Source organism: Pelodiscus sinensis, chromosome 2 (genome assembly GCF_052426305.1).
Source record: "Pelodiscus sinensis isolate ZL-2025 chromosome 2, ASM5242630v1, whole genome shotgun sequence".
In the NCBI taxonomy this organism is placed as follows: Eukaryota; Metazoa; Chordata; order Testudines; family Trionychidae; genus Pelodiscus; species Pelodiscus sinensis.
Window position 1 is genome coordinate 28,680,026 of NC_143053.1, and position 25,067 is coordinate 28,705,092.

The following is a 25,067-nucleotide window of genomic DNA, read 5'->3' on the forward strand; positions in this document are numbered from 1 at the left end:
ACTTGTCCGATGATAATCTCAGGTCACTGTTGATGTTAGGGACAACAAATCTAAAGCCAGAAATGTCTGCTATTTTGGCATCCAGGAAACAATTTCACCATTCACACTAATACAGGTGTTCATGTGTAGTGTATCAATGTGTTATTAAATAATAACTGAATAAAATAATATTAAATAAATAATTAAAAACAACATCCATGTTTTGATTGTTTTTTATTTGGACCTCAAGTGTGTAGTCGGCCCCCGAACTGCTGTTTGATAGTTAATGCGGCCCTCGGGCTGAAAAGTTTGGAGACCCCTGGTCTAGTAGACCAAAGAATCCTGGGACGAGGAGTGGGAGCCAGCTGGAGTTCCATTGGGGATGGGGAGCTCTGCCTGGGCCAGCAATGGCCAGGGAACCCCAGCCTGGTGAGCCCCCCTGGCAGTCAGGAAGCCAAAATGAGAGGGGCTGGCTGCAGTTGGGGAGCCTTATCCAAGCCAGGAACCCCCAAGCAAGAGTGGGGCCAGTAGCATCTGGGGAGTCCCAGCCAGGAACTTCCAGTGAGAATGGGATCAGCATTGGCCAGGAACCCCAGCAAGAGTGGGGCTGGTGGAGGTCAGGGAGCTCTTGCCCCAGCCAAGAACGTCCAGTGGAAGGGACCAGTGGTGGTTAGGGAGTCCTGGACAAGAACTCCCAGTGAGGATGGGATCAGAGGCAGCCAGGGAGCCTCAGCTGAGAACCTCCAGCAAGAGCGAGGTTGGCGGTGGCTGAAACCACTGGTGGCAGCAGGAGCCAGCAGCAACCGTAGAGCCAGGGGATATGGGGCCGACAGCAGGTCAGGGATCCCATGCTATGGGGAGCCCTGGCCAAGCAAGTGGCAGCAGAACGGCAGGGTGTGGAGTCCAAGTTTGGGGAACCCCCTAGCCAGAGGTAGAATCCGCTTCTCCCCTGAAGTTTGGAACTCTGAATTTCATACTTGAAATCTGCTTAAGAGTTGTTTCTGGGGCTAGTGCATGCACTTTAATTGCAACAGAGCTTATGCTACTACTCCCAGCTTTGTCTTTGGGGGCAGGGAGTTTGCTTATAAACAGGAGGCAGGGTAATTAAGATAACAAAGGGCTTGTCATTCAAGCAACTGTAAGATCCTTAGGTAATCATGAAAACATTGTCAGGTACTCCTTCACTTAAAAGATAGAAAAACAAAGGATAGAAATACAGGCAGTCCCCGGGTTACGTACAAGATAGGGACTGTAGGTTTGTTCTTAAGTTGAATCTGTATGTAAGTCGGAACTGGCGTCCAGATTCAGCCGCTGCTGAAACTGACCGCCAGTTCTGACTTACATACAGATTCAACTTAAGAACCCCAAGCTTCCCCAAGTCAGCTGCTGCTGAAACTGATCAGCGCTGATTCCAGGAAGCCTGGGGCAGAGCAACTCTGCCTCGGGCTTCCTGTAGTCAGCGCTGGTCAGTTTCAGCAGCGGCTGACTTGGGGACGCCTGGGGCAGAGCAGCTGGGGTGCTGCTGGGTTGCTCCAGTAGCACCGCTCCTCGGCGCTACTGGACCAACCCAGCAGCACCCCAGTTGCTCTGCCCCAGGGTTCCTGATTCAGCCACTGCTGAAACTGACCAGCAGCGGCTGAATCAGGACCTGGGGCAGAGCAGCTGGGGTGCTGCCGGGTTGGTCCAGTAGTGCCCAGAGCGGCGCTGCAGGACCAATCGACAGCGCCCCAGCTGCTCTGCTCCAGGGTCCAAAACAAAAGCCTGGTCTGCTGGGGGCAGGGGCACACTAGCCGCGCCCTCCCCCCCCAGCAGACCAGGGACACCGGGAGCAGAGCCGCAGCGGCAGCGGGGTGCCGCGCCTCTGAGGCTTTGCTCTGGCAAAGTCTCAGAGGCGCGGGACCCCCCCGCGGCTGCGGCTTCAGTCCCGGTGCCTGTGGTCTGCTGGGGACGGTCCCCAGCAGACCACAGGCACCCGGACTGAAGCGGCAGCAGCGGCGGGTTCCCGCGCTTCTGAGGCTTTGCTCTGGCAAAGCCTCAGAAGCGTGGGAACCCGCCCGGTGCCCCTGGTCTGCTGGAGATGGTCTCCAGCAGACCAGGGGCACCAGAGCAGCTTACGAACGGGGCTTTCTCGCCCCGGAGCTCGCAAGTAGCAATCCGCTACCTCAACCTCCGGGGCGAGAAAGCCCCGTTCGTAAGTGCGGATCCGATGTAAGTCGGATCCGCGTAAGTCGGGGACTGCCTGTACATAGTGTTGTTCCAGAGGCAATTTTCACCTTCCCTTCCTCCCTCTATTTCTGCCCTCCTCTTTCGCTCCTCCTCCGCTCCCCTGTCAGCAGGCCTGGTTGGCTATATTATTAGTAAATAGTAGCTAAAATGGTATGGCTGAATCTGAAGGCTTGTGTAAATGGGGAAATTAACCAGAAAAGTTCCCTTTGTGTATACTAATATTTAAAATAGCTGTTGCTCTTTAAATTCATACTGAACCTAATCTGAAATGCTGTTCAAGTATAGACTACCACTGGTGGCAGCAGGAGCCAGCAGCAACCATAGAACCAGGGGATATGGGGCCGACAACAGGTCAGGGAGCCCATGCTCCTGAGTTCCAAGAATAGCTAACTTTAAAGTGACTACTGGGATTTGGAGTAGATTGGAATTCCATTGCCCTCAGTGGAAAAGGAAACTTAAAAGTTATTTTGAATTATGGTAGGATATAAATTTAAAGTGCAGTCGCACTTTAAAAGTGTTCACAATAGGAGTTATTTCCATACAGTTTTTTTGTATGTATCTGGCTAATTTCCTAGTGTAGACAAGCCCTAAGAAATATTCTTTAGGAATTGTAATCTCTTCTCAACTTCTCTCTCTTTTCTCCTGGGGTCTGTGATCCCTATTCCTGTTTCTGAGTGCTTTCTGAAGTGACAAATGTGTTCAGTCTGCTTTTCAGCCTTGGAAACCAGTCTAGCATGCTATGCCAATTTTTTTTCATGACCAGATAAGGAGGCCCTTGATGAATCCAAGCACTTGGCTGTGTCCTTCTCAGGATTATAGGCTGCTTTGATACACTAGTTCAAATTGACCCTACAAAAGTAGGTTGAAAGGGGAGCCTGTGTTCCAGGCACTTAGATTTAGGTTTTCAGAGTTTGCAAGCTGCAAGGTAAAAGTAAATCTGAGCAAGAACACCCACTGTTGAAATCCTTTCCTGTGAAGCAGAAAAACAACTGGTGCAGAGACACCACGGTGTAAAGGAGCCACCTGTTTGACACACATAAATCATTACTGCTTCTGGTACCTGCCAGGCTGAGAAGGGAGGAGAGGGCACCTGAACTGATTTTGAATTGGTCTACTTAGGGTGTAGAATGTGGATTTCAGAACATATAACTTAATTTCCATTTGTCTCCTTGAGTATGTAATTTTCTCTCTCTTTACTATGTTGGAGAGAGCAGTTCTGGCTAATCATATTGTGTAAATTTTTTGTTAGAAATGTAATAAATATGTAACTTCCTCAGCATTTTTTCACATAAGTATATTCTGCTGTTGGTGTTGTCACATTGATTTAATGCTAAAGGAGGTTGCATGGAAGCATATGGATGAGATTAGATCTCCATAGTTACTGTATGCCAATTAATTTAATACAAGTCTTTAGTGGCTATCAAACAGATGTTTCCTTATTTAGAACAGCCATGAAGAGGTCTAAGAGGTCTAAGTTTGCACCATAGTGATTCTAGACTTCTAAATCTGAGGGTATGTCTAGACTACATGCCTCTGTTGCCAGAGGCATGTAGATTAGGCTACCAGACATAGGAAAATGAAGCGGCAATTTAAATAATCGCCGCTTCATTTAAATTTACATGGCTGCCGCGCTGAGCTGACAAACAGCTGATCAGCTGTTTGTCAGCTCAGCGCGATAGTCTGGACACGCGGGTGTCGACATCAAAGGTATTTGTCGACCACCCAGGTAAACCTCATCCCAGGAGGCATACCTGGGTGGTCGACAAATACCTTTGTTGTCGACACCCGCGTGTCCAGACTATCGCGCTGAGCCGACAAACAGCCGATAAGCTGTTTGTCGGCTCAGCGCAGCAGCCATGTAAATTTAAATGAAGTGGTGATTATTTAAATCGCTGCTTCATTTTCCTATGTCTGGTAGCCTAATCTACATGCCTCTGGCGACAGAGGCATGTAGTCTAGACGTACCCTGAGAGTAAACTATTGGAATGGAAGACATAGACAAACAAACACATACAGTTACTAAGTATTTATTCACAGTTTCCCTTTACTCCTTTACTTTTAAACTCATCCATCTTTATGGAATTAAGTAATGTATTAATATTTCCACAGGAAAGTATCGATAAGCTGAGGGTAAGGGTAAGAACTGAGGGTGTGTCTAGACTACATGCCTCCGTCGACGGAGGCATGTAGATTAGCCAGATCGGCAGAGGGAAATGAAGCCGCGATTAAAATAATCGCGGCTTCATTTAAATTTAAATGGCTGCCCCGCTCTGCCGATCAGCTGTTTGTCGGCAGATCGGGGCAGTCTGGATGCGACGCGCCGACAAAGAAGCCTTTCTTGATCGGCACAGGTAAGCCTCGTGAAACCAGGTTTACCTGTGCCGATCAAGAAAGGCTTCTTTGTCGTCGCGTCGCGTCCAGACTGCCCCGATCTGCCGACAAACAGCTGATCGGCAGAGCGGGGCAGCCATTTAAATTTAAATGTAGCCGCGATTATTTTAATTGCGGCTTCATTTCCCTCTGCCGATCTGGCTAATCTACATGCCTCCGTCGACGGAGGCATGTAGTCTAGACGTACCCAGACTGTCACACTGAAACTAAAACCAGTGAAGCCCAGGAGCTGGGAGAAAAAAAAAGAGAGAGAGAGAGAGAGAGAAAGAAAGGAGGTACAGCAGTATGGCTACCCTTACGGGGCGATTTGAGGAGACTATAGTGCAGTGGCACTGTCCGGGTGAGGGTGCTTTTCCCCCCTCCCTTTGGCCCCCCAAAGAGATGTGGGGCAGGTCAGAATGGCTCACGTTAATTTCACAAAGCCGCTCCTCCTCGCCCACTTTTCCTTTATTCTAGGCCCACTGCTTGGGGTTGGGATCCCGCGTACCAAGGAGGGGGGGACCCTTGGTATGGTAACCCCCCCCCAACTTCCTGGGGCCCACTGACAGTCTGTAGCCTTCTGTACAGTCCATCACTAGTTGGGCATCCAGTCCCAGATAGTGGAAGATTTCTCGCAATGTCTTAGCTTCCTTGGTATTGACTAGGGTCCGTTTGGGTCAGGTATGGGCCTCGGGCCCTCCCGCACTCCCAAGACCCAGCCCTAGGACTCTGAGGGTAGGCCGTCAGGCCCTTACCTGAATGGCAAGGATCGGTTCGTGGTCTTTTCATCACCCCTCTCGGTGTGCTGGTTTTTTAGCCATCCATTCCGGCGCACCTCGTCCTGGGTCTCCTTCCTACCTTCCTAGCTGCTTTGTTGGTGTTGCATCCATCTCCAGGGCGACGGTAACCTGGCAAGCACCTGCACACAGATCTGTAGTCCGGGAAGGGGGTCAAATGAGCCAAGCTCGCCGTGCGCTCCTCCGTCAGTTTGGGGCTCCTAGGTCCCATCAGGGGTGGCCCCCATGACTCGACCTCCCTCGTCCAGGCACTGGACATCTGCGACTCCCCCTGGCTCGGGTCTGGGGTTGTCTGCAGCTTCTGGCAAGCCCCCGTCATTCCCAGCCACCTCCGCACAGATGCCTCTGTCCCCGGATGGTCCAGCCCAGATCCCGGTGTCCCCAGCTGCTTCTGCTCTGCGTCCGCTGGCGTCGGCCACCTCCTCCTGGGCATCGGCATCTCCCATCACTCCTCCCACCTTCTCGGTGTCCCCCCTCCCCAGCTGAGCCAGTGCTGCATTTAAACGCGGCTGCTAGCTTGCCGCACATGCGCAGCAGTGCCGGAGGGAGCTCCTCCGCTTGCTGTTCCCGGCACACACTGCAGGCATGCCTGGTTTGTTGAGGGGGACGGGACTAGCCCGTCACAGGCACATATATACTGAGTGTTTTGAGCTTTTTGCTATTGCAAATGACATTAAGGAAGAGAAGAAGGTGCCAATAAAACCTACTCCCTGCTATGCAGTTTACTGCACTCTGCACTCTGTTAAGCAAGAGACCAAATCTTACAGTGACATTGTGGAAATCTTGGGGTTACATTATGCTCCAAAATCATTGGTAATTGCAGAATCCCTGGGTATGCATTTTGTATATTGAGTTGTGGTAGATGTAGATATAGATTTTGTTGTTGTTATAGTAACTGAGTTAGGTCATTAGGGGTTAGCCCAGCCGGTTTTGGCTGTGTCTAGTTAGTCCTGTGTTGCACCTGGACCTCTGATCTCTATGTCTCATGGCTTGGAAACTCCATGGCTAAACACCATGGCCCTTCGGTGCTCACAGCTAGCATGAGAAGTTCTCTTAAGAAGCAGGAAACCATCCATCAGAGCTACTTACCTCACTAAGTGGAAAAGATTCTTGTGTTAATGTGCCCAGCGTCAACTAGCTCCAACCCAGACATCTATTCCAACTATCCTAGACTATTTTCTATACCTTACGGAACAAGACTTACCATTCTCATACACCAGTGGGTTTTCCTAGTGGCTACATCCATGTTTCACTCAAAGGAGCTTGGTTGATTGGTATTCACCAAAGCCATGGTAGCATGCTTTCTCAAGGGATTAAAAAGGTTCTGCCCCCATTCATTATCACCATTATGAACACAAGGGATCTTAACTTGGTCCTCTTGAGATTTATGAACCTACCCTTTAAGCCCATGACTACTTCCTCCCTCCTCTGCCTAGCATGGAAGGTAGCATATCAAGTGGCCATTACATCAGTCAGGAGAGTGTCAGAGTTGATAGCACTGATGTCTGAGCCCCCTTACACTGTCTAGCACAAAGACAAGTTACAGCTCAGGCCACACCCCATCTTCCTGCCCAAAGCAGTGCCCCAATTTCATATGGAACAGGACATCTTATTTATGGTATTCAAACTAAAACTGCATGCCAATCCATGTCAGCAGTGGCTACATTCCCTGGATCTCTGAAGAGCACTCATTTTCTACATCAATTGCATAAGGTCTTTTAGAATACTGACCCAAATATTTGTAGCCACCACTGATCAAATGAAAGCCCTTCTAGTTTCATCCCTGTGTATGTCATTTTGACTTCCACACTGTAGTCGTACCTGCTATGAGCTGTCCAAGATCCTGTCTATGACAATCACTGGACACTCAATAAGAATTCAGGGCTCCTCAGCTGCTTTCAGCACCCAAATTCTGATCCAGGATATATGCAGACAAGCAACGTGGTCCTTGCTACATACATTTACAGCACATTACACCATTGACCAGGAAGCCAGAAATAATGGAGCCAATGGTAGAGTGATCCTCGAATCTGTAATCCATTAGCTTTGACCCCACTTGGGAATCACATGATTGGAATAGATGTGAACAAGTATTCAAGAGAAAAAGTTACTCGGCCTCTCATTACTGTTGTTCATCGAGGATGGTAAAGGACTAGAATAGGTTACCTAGGGAGGTGGTGGAATCTCCATCCCTAGAGTTTTTTAAGTCCTGGCTTGACAACGCCCTGGCTGGGATGATTTTGTTAGGTTTGGTCCTGCTTTGGGCAGGGGTCTGGTCTCGATGACCTCCTGAGGTCTCTTTCAGCCCTAGGATTGTATGAGTCTATGATATGTTGTTTACATTAATTCCAATGCCTACCCTCCACCCCTCTGTTGGAGTAGCTGGCAAGGAGGAACTGAGAAGCAATCGGGTCATCAGGGTCAGAGTGCACCATTCTGGGGGTTCCAGAGGGCTACAAAGTTGACCCAATGGGTGCTGCTATGGGAAAAACTTTCCAATGTCCATGCATGTGACACATTCACAACTGATTGGAATGGATGTGAACACCACAGTTACAAGGTGAGTAACCATTTTATCTCTATATCCATATGTCATCTCACTTCGGGATGAGAAATACTGTAAATTATTCTTAGATAAAATCTTCATAGCTGAAATCATGTAAGAGCTTAAATTATATTCATTTGTAGCTCTAAGAACTATTTATAATTGAGCTTCCTAGAATGAATACCTAATTTGATGTGCTATTGCGATGGACCGGGCTAGGTCTGGGCACCGCTGAGGGTGTCCACTCAGGGCAAATTGCTCAAAACCCGGGCTGCTTACAGCCCCAGACTGGAGAGCCTTCCCAAACAAGTCACAATCCAGTCACACACAGTGCTTCAGCTGCCAATCTAGACAGCAGGAAGCCTCATAAGCAAAATCCCTCAGACACCCCAGCTCTCCCCGTACCACAATCAGCCCCAGGCCTTACAAACAGGTGAGGGGTTATAGAACCTGATCTCATCTACCCCGAATGAGTCCTCCTGGTCCCAAAGAAACAGCCACAAATCCCTGGTCAATTTAAACTTTGGATCTTACGCACAAGATCACGCTGGGCCAGTCCTTTAGAATCTAAAATCTAAAGGTTTATTAATAAAAGAAAGAAAAAGTATGAGAGTAAGGTTGTTAAGGAAAATACATTATATGCACCAATTACTAAGTTCTTGATGCAGGCTGTCAGCAGAGATGTTACAAACTGCTATCTTAAAAGTCTCTGGTGTACATCCTATGTCAGGATGGGCCAACAATCCTTCCCGACTCGCTGTCCCTCACAAGGCTGCATCTGGGATCAGTAGCAGAATTGAAGATAAGATGGAGTATTCAAATTAGGTATTCATTCTAGGAAGCTCAGTTATAAATAGTTCTTAGAGCTACAAATGAATATAATTTAAGTTCTTACATGATTTCAGTTATGAAGATTTTATCTAAGAATAATTTACAGTATTTCCCATCTCAGAGTGAGATGGATATAGAGATAAAATGGTTACTTCATGGCACTTTATATCCATTCCTGGTACCTTCTAAGCTGGAGCGGATCACATGGTCAAGTGACCTATCTCTGTTTCACATGTCAGCAGCCTGTTGCCCTGGATGGCTTGCATGTTTCCAGACGCATTCCTCAGGTGTGTATTGGGCACCTTGAGAGCCATTGTCCCTGCTAGTTAGCATAGTCATTCATTGAACATTCCTTCCTTACAGCCGGCAGAGAGCATTCACAGTATAAGCACTGAAACTATATTCATAACTCCACATACAGACATCACACAAGTCCATGAGGAGCATATATAGAATCAGTAGAACATAAGCTTTCATTTGACACCTCACATGACCTCCTTTGAACTGACTTTGGGGCAACCTCCCCTCCCCCGTGGGTGCAGCACTGATCTGGCAGCTCCCCTTAAAATCCAATAACGTGACTGCTATCCAAGGGTCTATACTACCGGGCTTAACTCAAAATAAGCTGCACAAATTGAGCCACGTCAATTGCATAGCTTATTTCAAAATAACTTATTTTGATATAGGGAGTGACTACCCAGCAGTTATTTTGAAATAAAACATTCTTCTTCTGACTCCCTTACTCCTTGCACAATAAGTGTTACAGGAGTCAGAGTAAGAAGTCCTCCAGCTTGACAGTATTTTGACACTATTTTGAAATAACTGCCTGTTGTGTAGATGCAGACCACGTTATTCAGAATAGCACTAGTTTTTTTGAAATAGTGTTGCAGTGTAGACATACCCCAAGTATAAATTCTAGTACATCAAAGCATTATGGGGTCTATGATAATCAAGAGGGGAATTTGGGTCCACCTATCAATGAAAATATTATATTTTCCATGCGGTATTTGCATAATTTAAAAAAAATCCTTCAATGTTATATATATATATATATATATATATATAAAACATTTGAAGGATATATATATCCAAAACCAAACCTTTTCCTAATATTTAATTCTGGGAGGGGAACCATTTACACAATTCTCTTTACATTTGTTTAAGATATATGACAGCCATTAAAAAGATTAATCTTTCAAAATGATTCACACAGGTTGACTTTATATCTTCAGTGAGATACCACATGGATAATTAGCAGTATCAGATCATGAGTCATCCCCTTGCATTGGGGGATATAGAGGGAAATATATCATTGTGAGGCCAAATCATGTTCTCAAAATCATTACCATTCCTGCTATGCATGTAGTGCCTAATCTGCACAAATTCTAATTTGAACATTGCCGTACAGGGACGAAAGTAACCTGAATTTATATGGCAGTGTATTAGACTGGGAGATTCCTCAGTGTTCTCAATTTAAATGTGTATTACCTTGATAATCAGTTCACTCAGCCTGAGGTGACATTGTTTAACTGTTGTTTTTGTTTTACATTTAAATGTGTCATAATTTTCCTCTTTCTCTTCCCATGACCCAGGGGCATCCACCTATGTTCTCTTGAATAATGTATCAGATTATACCAGGAACCTCAGTAAACTTTGATATTATTTTCCATTACAAATATGACATAGAGTAGGGTGTATTTTACAACATACTTGATAGCAGATCCATAAAGCAAAATTATGGAAGCATAGAATTGCATAAATGCAGGAATGGATGGAACCTCACTAGGTCACGTATTTCAGTCTTCTGCAGTGAGGCAGGACTAAATGTTATCTAGATGATCACTGACAGGTGTTTGTATAACCTGTTCTTAAAAATCTTCAAGTTAAGACCATTTCTTGTCCTGCCCTCCTTGGATAAAGAAAACAATTTATCACACTTTTCTTTATTAAAAAAAACCTTTTATGTACTTCAAAACTCTTATCATCTCCCCCCTCAGGTTTCTCCAGACTAAACAAACCCATTTTTTTAAAAAAAAATCTTTCCTTCTAGGTTAGATTTTCTAGACCTTTAATCATATTTATTGCTCTCCTTTATATTTTCTCCAAATTGTTTCCATCTTTCCTGGTGTCAAGGCTGAACATAGTGCTCCAGTTAAGTCTTTACAACAGTGGTGGAAAACCTGTGGCCTCTGGGCTGCATGCAGTCCCCTAGGCCTCCACCTGCAGCTGGTGGATCCTTTGTCTGGCCCCTTCCCACATGTGCCTCTCCAGCATTGGGGCACAGGATCCCCGTACTTCCTATGGTTCCCCCTCCCTCCCTGCCCTTTCAGAGGATCTGTGAATCACTCAATTCCCACTCCATCCCCATTGCTCCCCTTCCCTCCCAGAGCTGGAATGACACAAATAAGCTGTTTGCGGTGTTCCAGCTCAGGGAGAAAGGGGAAGGAATGGGGATAGAGTGCAAATCAGGTGATTCGTACACTATAAAAGTGCTGGAAGGGAGGGAGAGGAGTAGGTACTTGTAGAGCTCCCCAGTGAATCACAAGTGAATGGGGGAGAGGGCAGACAGGGGACCTACAAGGCTACAGATGGAATCCAAGTCAGTTGGTGGCTGCTTTGGTCTACTGAGATGAGGGCCATTCATGCAGCCCACTCACTATTTGTGGTTACCTATCCCTGTTTTACAAGCTCTACGTAGAATGAGAGAATTACTTCTTATGTCTTGTATTCCTGAAAATACATCTAAAAATGATTGGTATGAGTGAGTCTTTGTTTGGTTTGGAGTTTTTTTGCAATGGTATTATAACACTGATTCATATTTAGTTTGTCATCCACTCTAACCACCAGATCCTTTTCTTTAGTAATCCTTCCTAGGCAGTCATTTCCCAGTTAGTGTCAGCTTTGAAGAGAACTCAGCTATCATACTAAGCAGTAGGAAAGGATTAATATAGTAAGAAGGACGATGACATTTGCAACATAGTGTGTCTTGGGGGAGAAAGACGTATAATATTTAAATCATGAGATGGACTCATGGGAGATTTGGCAAAACTATTGGGACTAATCTACATAATTTATTAATAAACATTATTTTAGTTATTTGGTCATACATGTACAAAATTATCATCGTTTATATTGTACACCCTGGATTAATCATGTATTTAAGTAGAGTTAAACAGTAAAAAGTTACTCCAATATTTTTATCCAGATTTCTCTATGAAAAATTACTGTATCTTTGGTGTGTATTTAACTAGAGAGATTTTTAAAAGTGTATTTAGAAATAAAACCAAACCCAGATCTTTAAGGGATATAATTTTAAGTAGTTTGGCAGGATTAGTGGAAGGGCTATGAAATATAAGTTGTTTGATCTTTAAGTCAGGTATGATTTAAATGGCTGTATAATGTATCACTAATTCTCCTAGAATGGTTTTCTTTGTTTCATGCTTGCTTTCAGTTCCATTTCAAAAGTCATTTATTCTGCTATTGTGCCTCTGGCCTAGCCTGATTACTATTCCCAATTCAATTTCAAAGGACTTGTAAATAAAGTTAAGATAGGCATCCACTCTGTCTTAGTGCATATACTTGAGTGCTACCCTATTCAGTTAATAAGCATTAGTTTTATTTTTATTAGTATCTAACATTTTACGCTGAGAATTGTTTATTGCTTACTATGTGTATAACCCTTCCATGTAGGTACCTCTAAGCTTTCATCACCATAGTTTTGGTGAGCATAAAAACAATATTGGTATAGACAGGTACAGCTTGATCAGTAAAGATAGGCAGGGAAAAAAGGGAAGAAGTGTTGCCTTATATATTAAAAATGTACACACTTGGACTGAGGTAGAGAGATGGTCATAGGAGACAGACTTGTTGAAAGTCTCTGTGTTAGGTTAAAAGGGGTAAAAAACAAGCATGATCTTATGCTAAGGGGCTGCTACAGACCACCTACACATGCAGAAGAGGTGAATGAGGCATTTTTTAATCAACTAACAAAATCATCCAAAAAGCAGGATTTGGTGTGGGGGGGATTTCAACTATCCAGACATATGTTGGGAAACTAACACAGCGGGGCACAGATTATCCAATAAGTTTGTAGACTTGCATTGAAGACAATTTTTTATTTCAGAAGGTTGAGAAAGCTACAGAGTGGGGGGGGAGGGGCCAGGGGCAGGGAAGGGGAGCTATTCTAGATTTGCTTTTAACGAATAGGGAGGAACTGGTTGAAAATTTCAAAGTGGAAGGGAGCTTGGGCAAAAGTGATCATGAAATCATAGAGTTCATGATTCTAAGGAATGGCAGAAGGGAGAAAAATAAAATAGAGATAATGGAGTTCAGGAAGGAAGATTTTAGTAAACTCAGGTTATGCCTAGACTTCCGAGAAAAATCAGAAAAAGATACACAAATTGCAAACCATAATTTGCATATCTCTTCCCACTTTTTTTTTTCCAAAAGAGGCTTTTCTGAAATTTGGCCCATCTACCCGGGGCCAACTTCTGGAAAAAAATCCTCTTTCAGAACATCCCTTATTCCTCTCACTGAGGGGAATACAGGGATGTCGAAAGAGCATGTGTGCTTTTTCGGAAACTCTTCTGGAGGTATCCCAGAAAAGCTCTGCAGTCTAGAAATTGCCCAAGAGAGCTGGTAGGTAAGGTCCCATAGGAAGCAAGACTAAGATGAAAAAAAAAAATGAAAAGAGTTGGCAGTTTTTTAAAGGGACGCTATTAAAGATTCAAGAGCAAACTATTTCACTACCTGGGAAAGATAGAAAGTATGGCAGATCACCACCTTGGGTCAACCAGGAGTTCTTACATGATCTAAAAATAAAAAATGAGTCATATAAAAAGTGGAAATTAGGTCAAATTACAAAGGATGAATATATGCAAGCTACACAGGTATGCAGAAGCAAGATTAGAAAGGCAAATGCACAAAACGAGCTAACTCTAGCTAGAGACATAAAGGGTAACAAAAAGATGTTCTACAAATATATTAGAAGTAAGAGGAAGGCCAAGAATAGGGTAGGCCCATTGCACATAGAATCATATAATATTAGAATGGAAGGGACCTTGAGAGGTCACTGAGTCCAGTCTTAAATATCTCTAGTGATGGAGACATCTATTGGGGATGATCTAGACAGTGCTTGGTCCTGCCGTGAGGACAGGGGACTGGACTCAATGACCTCTCAAGGTCCCTTACAGTTCTAGTATTCTATGATTCTATGGTGTTTTTATTTTCAGGCCCAGTGTTTCTTAACATCTTATAATTTCTTTACTTCTTTGTATTTACAATGTGCAAAGTAATCACAAAGGAAGTATGAGGTCCCCATGTGCACGGGTGCTGGCTTTGTCATTTCCCTGGGGGGTGCTCAATCCCTGCTCAGCTCTAGGCCCTGCTCTATCCCATCCACACCTCTCCCTTCCCCATTCTGGCCCCTCGTACATGCTGCAGAACAACTGTTCATGGTATATAGGAGGCAATGGAAGGGAGGTAGAAGAGTTGATCATTGGGGCTGCTGGGGAGTTGGCTGCTAGTGGTTGTTTTAGTTCATGCTTGTGCCCAAGTGGAATATACCTAGCACAGCAAGGCTAGGTATGTGCAGAGCTGAATGTGGATCTCGTATAGAAGTCCTTTTCTCAGGGGACAAATTTGGGTTATGTCAGAGACTCAGGTTGACATGAACAAGGATGGAATGTACTGGCATGGAAGCATGTGGCTAGGGCAGGGGTTCTCAGACTGTGAGTTGGGAGCCCCAGCTGGGTTATGATCTCATTTTAATAGTCACCATGGCTGTCCCCGGTCCAAAGCTCAAGCCCAAGCTCCACTTCCTGGGACAGTTGGGCTCAGGCTTTGACTTTGGCCCTTCTGCCCAAGACACTAGAGCTTGGGTGGGCTCAAGCTTTCACTTCTTTCTTGGAATCATATAGTAATTTTCTTGTCAGAATCAGATTACGGTGTGTGCAGGTCTCTGGTTGGAAGCTGCCTCACCACTTTGCTCTCCAACCAGCAAGCAGGCCTGTCAGGTCCTGCTACCGGGATGACCTGCCACGGTCTAAAGGGCTCTAGCCTATAGTCTGTCCAAATAACATCCTATGAGCCCTGGCACTAGCTCAGGGAGAGGCAAGCAAAAGTACAGAGGCTCAGCCCAATGCTCTGGCAGAGCAGCAGTTCACAGGCCTTCTAGGGGCTGAGGGATAATTTACTGACCCAGCCCTTGTTCAGGGTGGGGTTCACAAACAATTCAGGGCTCAGATCTCCCTGCAAGCTGAGCTGCGTCCCAGCCCACGGCCCTAACAGTGGCAAAGTGGGCTGCCATTGAGTCAGTAGAGATGCTGGTCACAACACGCCGACCAGGTCATTGGGTCAGCAGAGATTTTGACTGCAGCGAACTGGCCAGTTGAACTCAATGTCCTCAGCCAACCCAATGTCATCTATCCTTGGGCCAGTTCCCAGTTCCCCCAGGAACTTAACTGCTTCAGCCTCTGTTCTTCAGGGTCTGCTGGGGTTGATGACGCTGGCAAGATGTCCATGGGCTTCAGGTCCAGATCACAGTGGTGCAGGTGGTGCAGGCCAATCTCCTGGGTCCAGCAGTGGCTCTGGCCGTCCAGGCCAGTCTCAGGGCGTGTCAATGATGGGGGTGGCCCTTGCCAGTCTTGTGGGCCTGGAAGAGGCCCAGGTGGCCCAACCCTGTCTCCTGGACCCAGCAGGGGCCCTAGAGGCCCAAGCCAGTTCTCCCTTCTTGGGCGGGGAACCTGGGCCTTCCTTCTGGGGAGTTTGTGGGGAGCGTCTGATTAGCTCAGTCACTAGGCTCCAACTGAACTCTGAGCTCTTCCTTTTATACTTCAGACCCTGCCTTTCTGCTTCTTGTGGGTGGAGTTGTGTTGCTGTGGCATCACCCACTCGGGAGGTCTTAGGGAGTGTTTCCCCTTCCAGTTCATCAGCAGACCAAGCTGACTTACTACACTGTGCAATCCAATTTGAGGGCCGCTACACTAGGATAATCTTTCAGCATGGCTCTTTTCAGATTGCTGTAGGACCCATGAACTAAACTGATCCCAAGATTTGTAGGTGCAAGCCACTTCTCCTCTAACCCCATACTGTTGAATAATTCTGCTTTCCACCTGCCCAAGCATGTGTGTACACATGTACACACACACACACACACACACACACACACACACACACACACACACACACACTCATCAGCTGCTTCCTTTTCTGTTTTCTGTAAGAGAAACTTTTGTAAAGCGTCCTTTCCCTGGGAAATGACTTTCCCTCCCACTCTGGAATTTTCCATTTTGTAATAGACTGTAGGCCTTAGGACTTTTTTCATGAGTGTGTCTTTTCCAGCAACCGTGCTGTGGATCTCCTCATCTTTTACTGTAGTCAGAAATTTATCTTTCTGAATTGCTGCACAACAGATGAGTAATATCCCATGGGGTTCAGCAAGACAGTTTTATCATCAGACACATTCTTTCCTCTGCTTCAAGAGCACCATCATGTTTTCAATGTGAATTACTTGTTTTCTTTGCGGGCTCATCATTTGAAATTTTTTGAGCACTTCATGCAAACATATGTTGGCCTATAGTCAGTTCCTCTACCAAATAAAGATTACATCTTCAGGTTTTTTATTATTCTTCAGTAGGCATTGGTCCCCTAAGTCACACAATATTATTTCTATTCATTGTATGCAGAGGGCAAGACGAGATTTTAATATGATTGTGAGAACTTTCACACAAACATTTCTGGTTTAAATATTTGCCAGGTTTCCACTTTTGGAGATGTTCTGGTGGATGGGAAGATGGACAAAATATTATTCATGTGAAATTGATAAAAGATGTGAATGCCATCAGAGAAAATGTGTAGATTTCATTTAATGGAATCATTAACTTTTTTTCCCCAGAATCCATTGAGCTCTAGTTCAGAGTAAATTCTCATGTACTATTTCAAAGCGCTTTGATTATGGCTGGCACATTAATTATCAGAGAATCAATTTTCTAAATATTTAGATCATATAAACATAGAATCATAGGGTTGGAAGGGACTTGAGGAGGTCATTGAGTCCAACCCCCAGCCCAATGCAAGACCAACCCCAACAAAATCACCCCAGAGATTTGTCAAACCAGGACTTAAAAACCTCTAGGGATGGAGATTTCTTGCACAAGAAAGCTCGATGGTTAAAATGGCCATCGGAGCTTCCTTGCACAAGAGAGCGTCTACACTGGCATGGATGCTTTTGCGCAAAAGTACATGCCAGTGTAGACCCTCTCTTGTGCAAATACTTTAACGCAAAAATACTTGCATTAAAAGTATTTGTGCAAGATCATGCCAATGTAGATGTAGCCCAACTGCCTATATAGCCCACTCCAGTTCTTCACCACCTTCCTAATAAAATAGATTTTCCTAATATCCAACCTAGACCTCCCCCACTGCAACTTGAGACCATTGCACCTTGTTGTGTCATCCATCACTACTGAGAACAGCTTTTCTCCTCCTCTTTGGAACCTCCCTTCAGGAAATTGAAGGCTGCTATCAAATCAAATCCCCCCTCACTCTTCTCTTCTGCAGACTAAACAAACCCAAATCCCTCAGCCTCTCCTTATAGGTCATATGCTCCAACCCCCAATCAGTCATTTTTGTTGCCATTTACTGGACTTTCTCACATTCTCCAGCGTGTCCACATCCTTTCTGTAATGCGGGACCCAGAATTGGATGCCATACTCCAGATGTGGCCTCACCAGTGATGAATAAAGGGGAATAATCACTTTTCTAGATCGGTTGGCAATGCTCCTCCTAATGCACCCTAATATGCCGTTAGCCTTCTTAGCTACAAGGGTATCCTGTTAACTCATATCCAGCTTCTCATCCACTGTAATCCCTTTGTTGTTTTTTTTTTTTTGGCTGAACTGCTGCTTAGCTAGTTGGTCCCAAGCCTGTAATAATTCTTGGGATTCTTCCGTCCCAAGTTCAGGAGTCTGCACTTATCCTGGTTGAACCTCATTAGATTTCTTTTGGCCCAATACTCCAGTTTGTCTAGGTCACTCTGGACCTTATCCTTACCCTCCAACATATCTACCTGTCTCCCTAGTTTAGTGTCATCTGCACATATGCTGAGGGTGTAATCCATCCATTTCATTAATAAAGATGTTGAAATAAATCAGCCACAAAACTGACTCTTGGGGCACTGCACTTGATAGCGACCATCAACCAGACTTCAAGCTGTTGATCACTACCCATTGAGCCTGACGATCTAGCCAGCTTTCTACCTACCTTATACTCCAGCTACAGGATGGTAACTGATTAATATTAAGTATAATAATTGTTAGAAATGCTTATTAAGTGCTAGAGACTAAGAAAACATTTAGGAAGTGATGGTTCCTTTCCTGAAAACTTACAATTAAAATCTAATATTTATTTACCATTTTTGTATTGGAATGGAGATAAATAGGGAATTAAAATTTCTGAAAAGCTTTCCATAACACGTTGCTAAGTGTATTTGTACATAATTTATTGGTTGTTCAATATGTCCAACTCTTTGTTCTTTTACTGTGTATTATATGCAAATAATATACTACCTTACTATTTATGCAGTATATTATAAAACCTTTATATTCATGGGCAAATATGTGTTTTCTTTAATCTTGTCAGTGTCAGTGTATGAATTAATTAACTTTTGTTGTTGTTTTCAATTATCAAGAATTTTCAATCCCAATTCTTCTTGAACTCAGATTCTAATACTAATTCTTTATTGGTAGTTCTCCTTCTCATTTCTAACATAGGATTTTCAGGATTATATTTTGTAGGTGTGTAAGATTTTCTTCATCACCTTTATGGACTCAGCTTTTCCCCTACCTCCATCTCTTCCTACTGGTTCGATGCCTTCCACAAAATTTCTTCACTTATTGCCCTTCCCTTTGAAAAGTAGTTCAGGCTTAATGTGAAAAATCCTTTATTTTACAGAGCTTATATGGATAACCAGTGTTGATTACATACAGTACAGCCAGGAGTCATAGCACAATGTAATTCCGAACCTCTTTTGTGGGTTTTTTTATTTGTTTGTTTGTTTTAATTTCTTCAGGTCTTTTTTCTGAATGCTAGTTTAAATTATCAAAGATGAAGGAACTGTTTGCCCAAATAGCAGATTATACACTGTGTATCAGCAAGCACAGCTTCTTCATAATGTGTGATGGGGACAGCTAGCAATTGTAATTCTGTCGCCAGTGTTGCAAGTCAGAGATGATGCCAGAGGTAGAAATCAGAATGGTGTTATGCTGCTTGTTTGTGGCTTACTACATGTAAGACACTTTTCAGACTGTGCTCTGAAAGATGTAGAGCATAAGGACAGTCAGAGAAATTGGGAAAGAGACCATCTGAACTTTTCAACTTTATATGTCATAAAGGGCACATCTACACAGCAGGGCTACAGCCAAAATAAGCTACGCTACTTGAGCTATGTCAATTGCTTGTCAAAATAGCTTGTTTCGGCTTTTGGCGCTGTTTACACAGCAGGAAGTCCAAGTTAGAGCACTCTTCCTCTGACTTCCCTTACTCCTTGTAAAATGAAGGTTACAGGGGTCAGAATAAGATGTCCTCCAGCTCAACATCATTTCAACATTATATCAAAATAACGGCTTGCTGTGTAGACACAGACCATGTTTTTTCAGAATAATGTCAGTTTTTCTGAAATAATACTGCTGTGTAAACATAGCCAGAAGCACTGGGAAATCGGACTTCAGAAGAAAAAAATAAATTAAATGTGCATGATAATTCAGAATTGTTAAAGAGTACTGTACTAAAGGTGGCTAAAAAGTCACAATCAAAAAAGGGATTCACATTGTTGGTTTTCTGCCTAAGTCTGAGGATTACTAAGAAACATCCAAGTTTAACATGCTTAGTCTGGACATTGGTGATATTTTTCAGCAATTAAAATATCATAATATTAATTAAAACATTTTTGCACAGTGTAAACCAACAAAAAATATAAGTGCAAACAGTGTTTCCTAATTAAAGGGAGAAAGTGGTTTTATACATACACATGAGCTAGCAGTAATTACTGTAAAAGATAGAGTGGGAAAGGGCAACCCTGTAATTGTTGTTTTTGTGGCTCTTGAGTGCAAACACGGTACTGATGACAGTATTGTTTAGATTTCTACATTGAGGAGCATATAGAACAGAAGCTTCTTTGGGGAAAACATATGTCCTTTATACTCAAAATATATCAGACAATTATATAATTGAATATTATCAATTATCTTGTAATAGATAATTGAATATCAGGTAATATGTTGTCTGGCAATCTTGGTTTATCACAGCTATTTTCTGGAAATCATTTGAAGGAAGTAACATCTTCATTAATAATATATTCTACATGTAAACCTAGTTTTTGAAAGCTGTTATGAAATGTTGCATCAAGTACTTTGGAACAAATAGTGTTACTTACACTTATTGTATTTCCAAAAGAGTGTTTTGACATCTTATCTCCTGAGATCTGAAATTACTGATGCAAGTAATTAGTAGATAATGATAGAACAGTATCTCCAAGAGATTGTTTTCCTAAACAGTCTTCTAATATACAGTGCAGCATTATTTACAATTAACTGAAACTTCTAGTTAACCATAGTGTTTTTTAATGTCCCTGTGGATTGCATTGGCTGCCATTTCACAGTAATGACTTTTTCTTGAGTTCCATTCTAGTGAAATTGTGAAGCTCTACAGGAACTGTATGCAGTAAAGCCTCAATATTATGAAGATTCATACATATTCCCCTAATATTTTAGTAAAACACACACACATCACATACATGGCATCATCTAAATCGAAGGGACTTGTGTTTAATGGAATGACTTTGAGATTTTGGAATATTCCAAAATGCTAGATTTGATGAGTTACTGGTATTTCAGAGGCTAGATATCATATATTGGAGAGTTGTACAGTAATTGTCTGGTATACTGCAAGAGCAGGAGACACTTGATATGGGTTTCAATCAGGCCGCAATTTTATTATAGAGATATCTGGGACTACCCAGCAGAAAAAATGCAGTCGATCCTTGTTACTCTAAATCATTACCGGGAACTCCATCAGCCCCTCTTAATTTCCATCCAGGTCCCCCAGCCAATCCATGATTTGAACATTACCATCCAACACACTTGTAGGAGGGTTGAGGTGGGCAACGAGAATGGGGGAGGAACTCCCTGATGTACCAATCAGAGAAGTCTGCAATCACCCTCCCCCATTCTGTTCCTTTATGCAATACCTGCTTTTAAGTCCTTTACCAGATCATTTATCTGGTCCCTTGGTGCCTTCTCTGTGGAATACATGCTCTGAACATCCACTTCAAGGAGGCAATATCAATTTACTTGACTGTGTTCCCCCCGCAAACCAAGCAAGTTCCCAGACATCTCCTAACGGCCTCTTGCCTAGTGGTCCAGATAGGTAAATAGTTCTTTCACAAGAAAGGACCCATTGTCCCACGTAAGATCAAAAGGCGATCCAGCTAATGCTTGTACCTTTATATCTTTCAAATCTCACATTCTTCAGGGGTCTCAAAAGGGTAGCTGTGCTAGTCTGTAACTTTAAAAATAATGAGTATTCCTGTGGCACTTTAGAGATTAACAAAAATATACAGGATTATGAGATTTCATAGGTAAGACCTACTTCATCAGATGAGTTGGAGTGCAATAGAATCCATTATATATATGAATATACAGATACACAAAGGACAGAAATAGAAAAAAGAAGTACCTGTCAATTGTAGGCTCTGTATTAATGAAGCGGGCTGTTTGTGTCCCATTCGTAGCCTTTAATATGAAAATGCAAATGTCGAAGGCAGGGCAAATTGGCTTTGTGTAGTACGCTAACCAGTTAATATCTTTATTCAAGCCTAGGGTAACAATCTTACATTTATAAGTGTATTCCAGTTCAGAGAAATTCCTTTGTCAAAAAATGGCTACTTTTAAATTCATGATTGAGTGATCAGGCAGGTTAAAATGTCCCCCATGCTGGTTTATGTGTATTACCATTCCTGATATCTGATTTGTGTCCATTTATCTTTTGTTGCAGAGACTGTCCATTTTGGCCAATATACATGAAAGAGAGGCATTGCTGGCACTTGATGGCATATATCACATTGGAGGATGTATGAGCCCTTGATGTGGTGTCTTATGTGGTTAGGTCCTATGCTGGTGTCACTTGTATAGATGTGTGGACAGAGTTGGTAACGAGGATTGTTGCAGGGGTAGTTTCCTGGGTGTGTGTATATGTGGTGTGGTGTGTGACTGCTTCAAGTATTGCTTCAGATTGCAGGGTTGTCTGTAGGCAAGGATTGTCCTGTGTTCCAAGGCCTGGGCAAATGAGGGATCTTTTCCAGGATATGTTGTAGATTGTCAATGATGCACTGGAGGGGTTTAAGATGGGAACCAGTAGGTGGTGACCAGTGGTGTTCTCTTATTTTCTTAGTTGGGCCTTTCTTGAAGTAGTTAACTTCTGGGTACTTGTCTGACTCTGTCAATCTGTTTCCTCAGTTCTGCTGGTGGGTGTTTAAGTTTTAAGAATGACCGATAAAGATCTCGTAGGTATTTGTCTCTGTCTGTGGGATTGGAACAAATCTGGTTGTATCTTAGGGCTTGACTATGGACAATGGATTGTGTGTCCTGGATGGAAGCTAGAGGCATGTAGGTAAGAATAGAGGTCAGTAGGGTGGTGTTTATGTGACCTCATTTATTTGCAATGTGGTGTCAAGGAAATGGATCTCTTGTGTGGACTGGTCCAGTCTGAGGTTGATAGTGGATTCCTGAGGAGGTGTCTAAGTGCTGCAATCTGCCTGCCATCTACCTTTTTTCAGTAGACTCTGATCTCATTCCCTCGATCCCCCAGCCACACATACACACACAGCCATAAGTAGAGCCATTCTTCTCTAGTAAGCCCAGACCACCTCTCCCTCACTTAATTGTGGTACAGTCATTCACACAAAACCATTAGCATTAAAGTCTGTTTGTTTAGTTGCTGTTCCTCTGTTTACTAAGACAAAGAATGTAGGCCAAAACACGAATGTTATTTTGTAATCTCATTCTGAAAATACAATATCTCATTCACTCAGATGCTCATGTAAAATACCATGCAGAGATTCCATTTTTACTAGGGGCTTATGCAGAATAATTAATGCTAAATAGGAGTTATGCATGTAAATCTTCCACACAGAAGCAAAAAGGAGCTCATAATATTTCTCTGTCACATTTTAAATTCCCATTTAAATACTTTAAGTGAGGATAGTGGTTTTGGTTTTGCTATACATTCATATTAACAAATGCAAACACTAAATAAATCTTCCACTGATAAAATTAGAATCTATTTAAAATTGAGAATGAATATTTATTTATTTGGCAGGCAAAGTTTTTGAGTTTCACTGTGCAAAAAATCAGGAATCAGACAAGTCAGAATTTAATCATGAGCAAACTTAATCATTCTTAAAACTTATTTGTCAAAGATTTTAAGTGTTAAGATTAGCCACTACAGTTGAACGAATTACAGTTTAACTTTCCTCATGGCTGAATGGAATTTAATAACTCTAATGTTTTAAAAGACCAAAACTTGCAATGAAATATGCCAAATATTAAAATAGATTATTTGAAATGTTCAGGATTTTTTTTCTATTCCAATATCAGTGTCCATTGCTAAATAGGGGGAAAAGCAGCTCTTGAAGAAAAATAAATAAAAATGTTGGTTTCCAATTTACATATAAATTACATTGTCATTTCAAGTTAAAGAGGCAGTTATTCTGTATGTATTATTCACATTTCTTTTGAGAGGCATATCTACACTGGGGAGCTATTTCAAAATATCTCCCCTTATTTCGAAATAACAACAATAACAATAGTGTCCACACTATGAAGCCCATTATTTTGAAATAAAGGACTTGTTATTTCTAATAACTCCTGCTGGCGAAGAGGAATAGCTTATTTCAAAACAGTTATTTCAGGAGTTATTATTTCAAAATAATTTACTCGGAAATAACTCCCTAGGATAGACATAGCCAGAGATTCTGAGATTTTTTTACAGGTTTGGTTAACATCCAAGGCTGAGTAGACATTACATTTTTGCATTGCTCTATTTCCAGGAGTGAAGCAGACATGGAAACATAAAATAAATATTCTTTGATATCTTGAAGCCAACATTTTAATAGTGGGAATGGCAAAGTGAACACAGATGTTTAAAAATATTTTGTTGAAATGACAATCCTTCCCACTTCAACTGTCATGCAAAGAAGGAAGTGACATATTTGAAATTGTACATTTGAAAAATCACAGTTTAATCATGTAATTCAGGAAAAACAAACAGCATAAGCATATAGAGCTTTCTGAACTGTCCTACATCAGACTCTCCTACAACAAGCATCCTGCCACTTAACAGATGTGCATGAAATTATGTTGTAAGTGAAAAAGGATTTTTTTAAATTGTACAAGTCACATTTGTTTTACAGATATATGATGGAAAAGACAACACAGCTCATCTCCTTGGTGCATTTACTGGGGCCTCTTTGAGAGGACTGACACTAAGTAGTACATCAAATCATTTGTGGTTGGAATTTAACTCAGATACTGAGGGAACTGACGAAGGTTTTCAGCTTGTTTATACCAGTAAGTATGAATAAACATAGAATAATGGATATATGTTGTTTGTGGCATGAAACAATCACCAAACTGACTCAGAAATTAAAATGAAGATAAAAACTGGCAGAATATTGCCATCAATTCACTAATCTCTCAAAATAATCTATTTTCAACTGTCTTCCCAAATCAAATAACATTTCTTATATTGGAGCTCTACTGTCTGTGTTACTTAAAGGATTGATTTTGTTGTTATTTGTAGTTTGATAGTTGAATTGACTCCTTCTGCCAGAGGACTAATAAGTTTACTTCTAACTAAAACATTTTTTTTAAAGGGAAGTATTTTCTGGGGATCATAATGGCTTCACATCAGGAAAACACTTAAACACCGGCTTAATATTAAATATATACTCAAATGAATTGATTTCAGTAGAATTGAAGTATGTTCTTATGCACCTTTCATGAATAATTCCACTTTCCTAATTTCCAATATTGTGTTGTTTCTTTTTCATTAAATCAGTGATTTCATATTTGGACTTCTGTTTTGAATAAATATTCTCATCTGGAAATTATCCAGTGCAATTCACTGTCACAAGAAGTTATAGATGTAAAGAGCTAGTAGGATTCCAAGAAGGATTAAATAATCACATAAATAAAAAGAGTATATGAAATTATAGTATTTCATCTTAAAATAATAGAAAAACTAACCAAAGTTTTGAAACATAA

The 25,067-nt window shown here is 42.4% G+C and overlaps 1 protein-coding gene across 2 annotated transcripts in view; it reads left to right on the forward strand.

The window, feature by feature from the left end:
* Window positions 1-25,067, forward strand: part of CSMD3 (CUB and Sushi multiple domains 3) — a 1,180,750-nt gene that overhangs the window by 768,943 nt on the left and 386,740 nt on the right. For both annotated transcript variants that reach the window (XM_075920204.2, XM_075920205.2), the window contains one exon: window positions 24,215-24,371. In XM_075920204.2, the coding sequence (XP_075776319.2) occupies window positions 24,215-24,371 (157 nt within the window). The remainder of the gene's footprint in view (window positions 1-24,214; window positions 24,372-25,067) is intronic.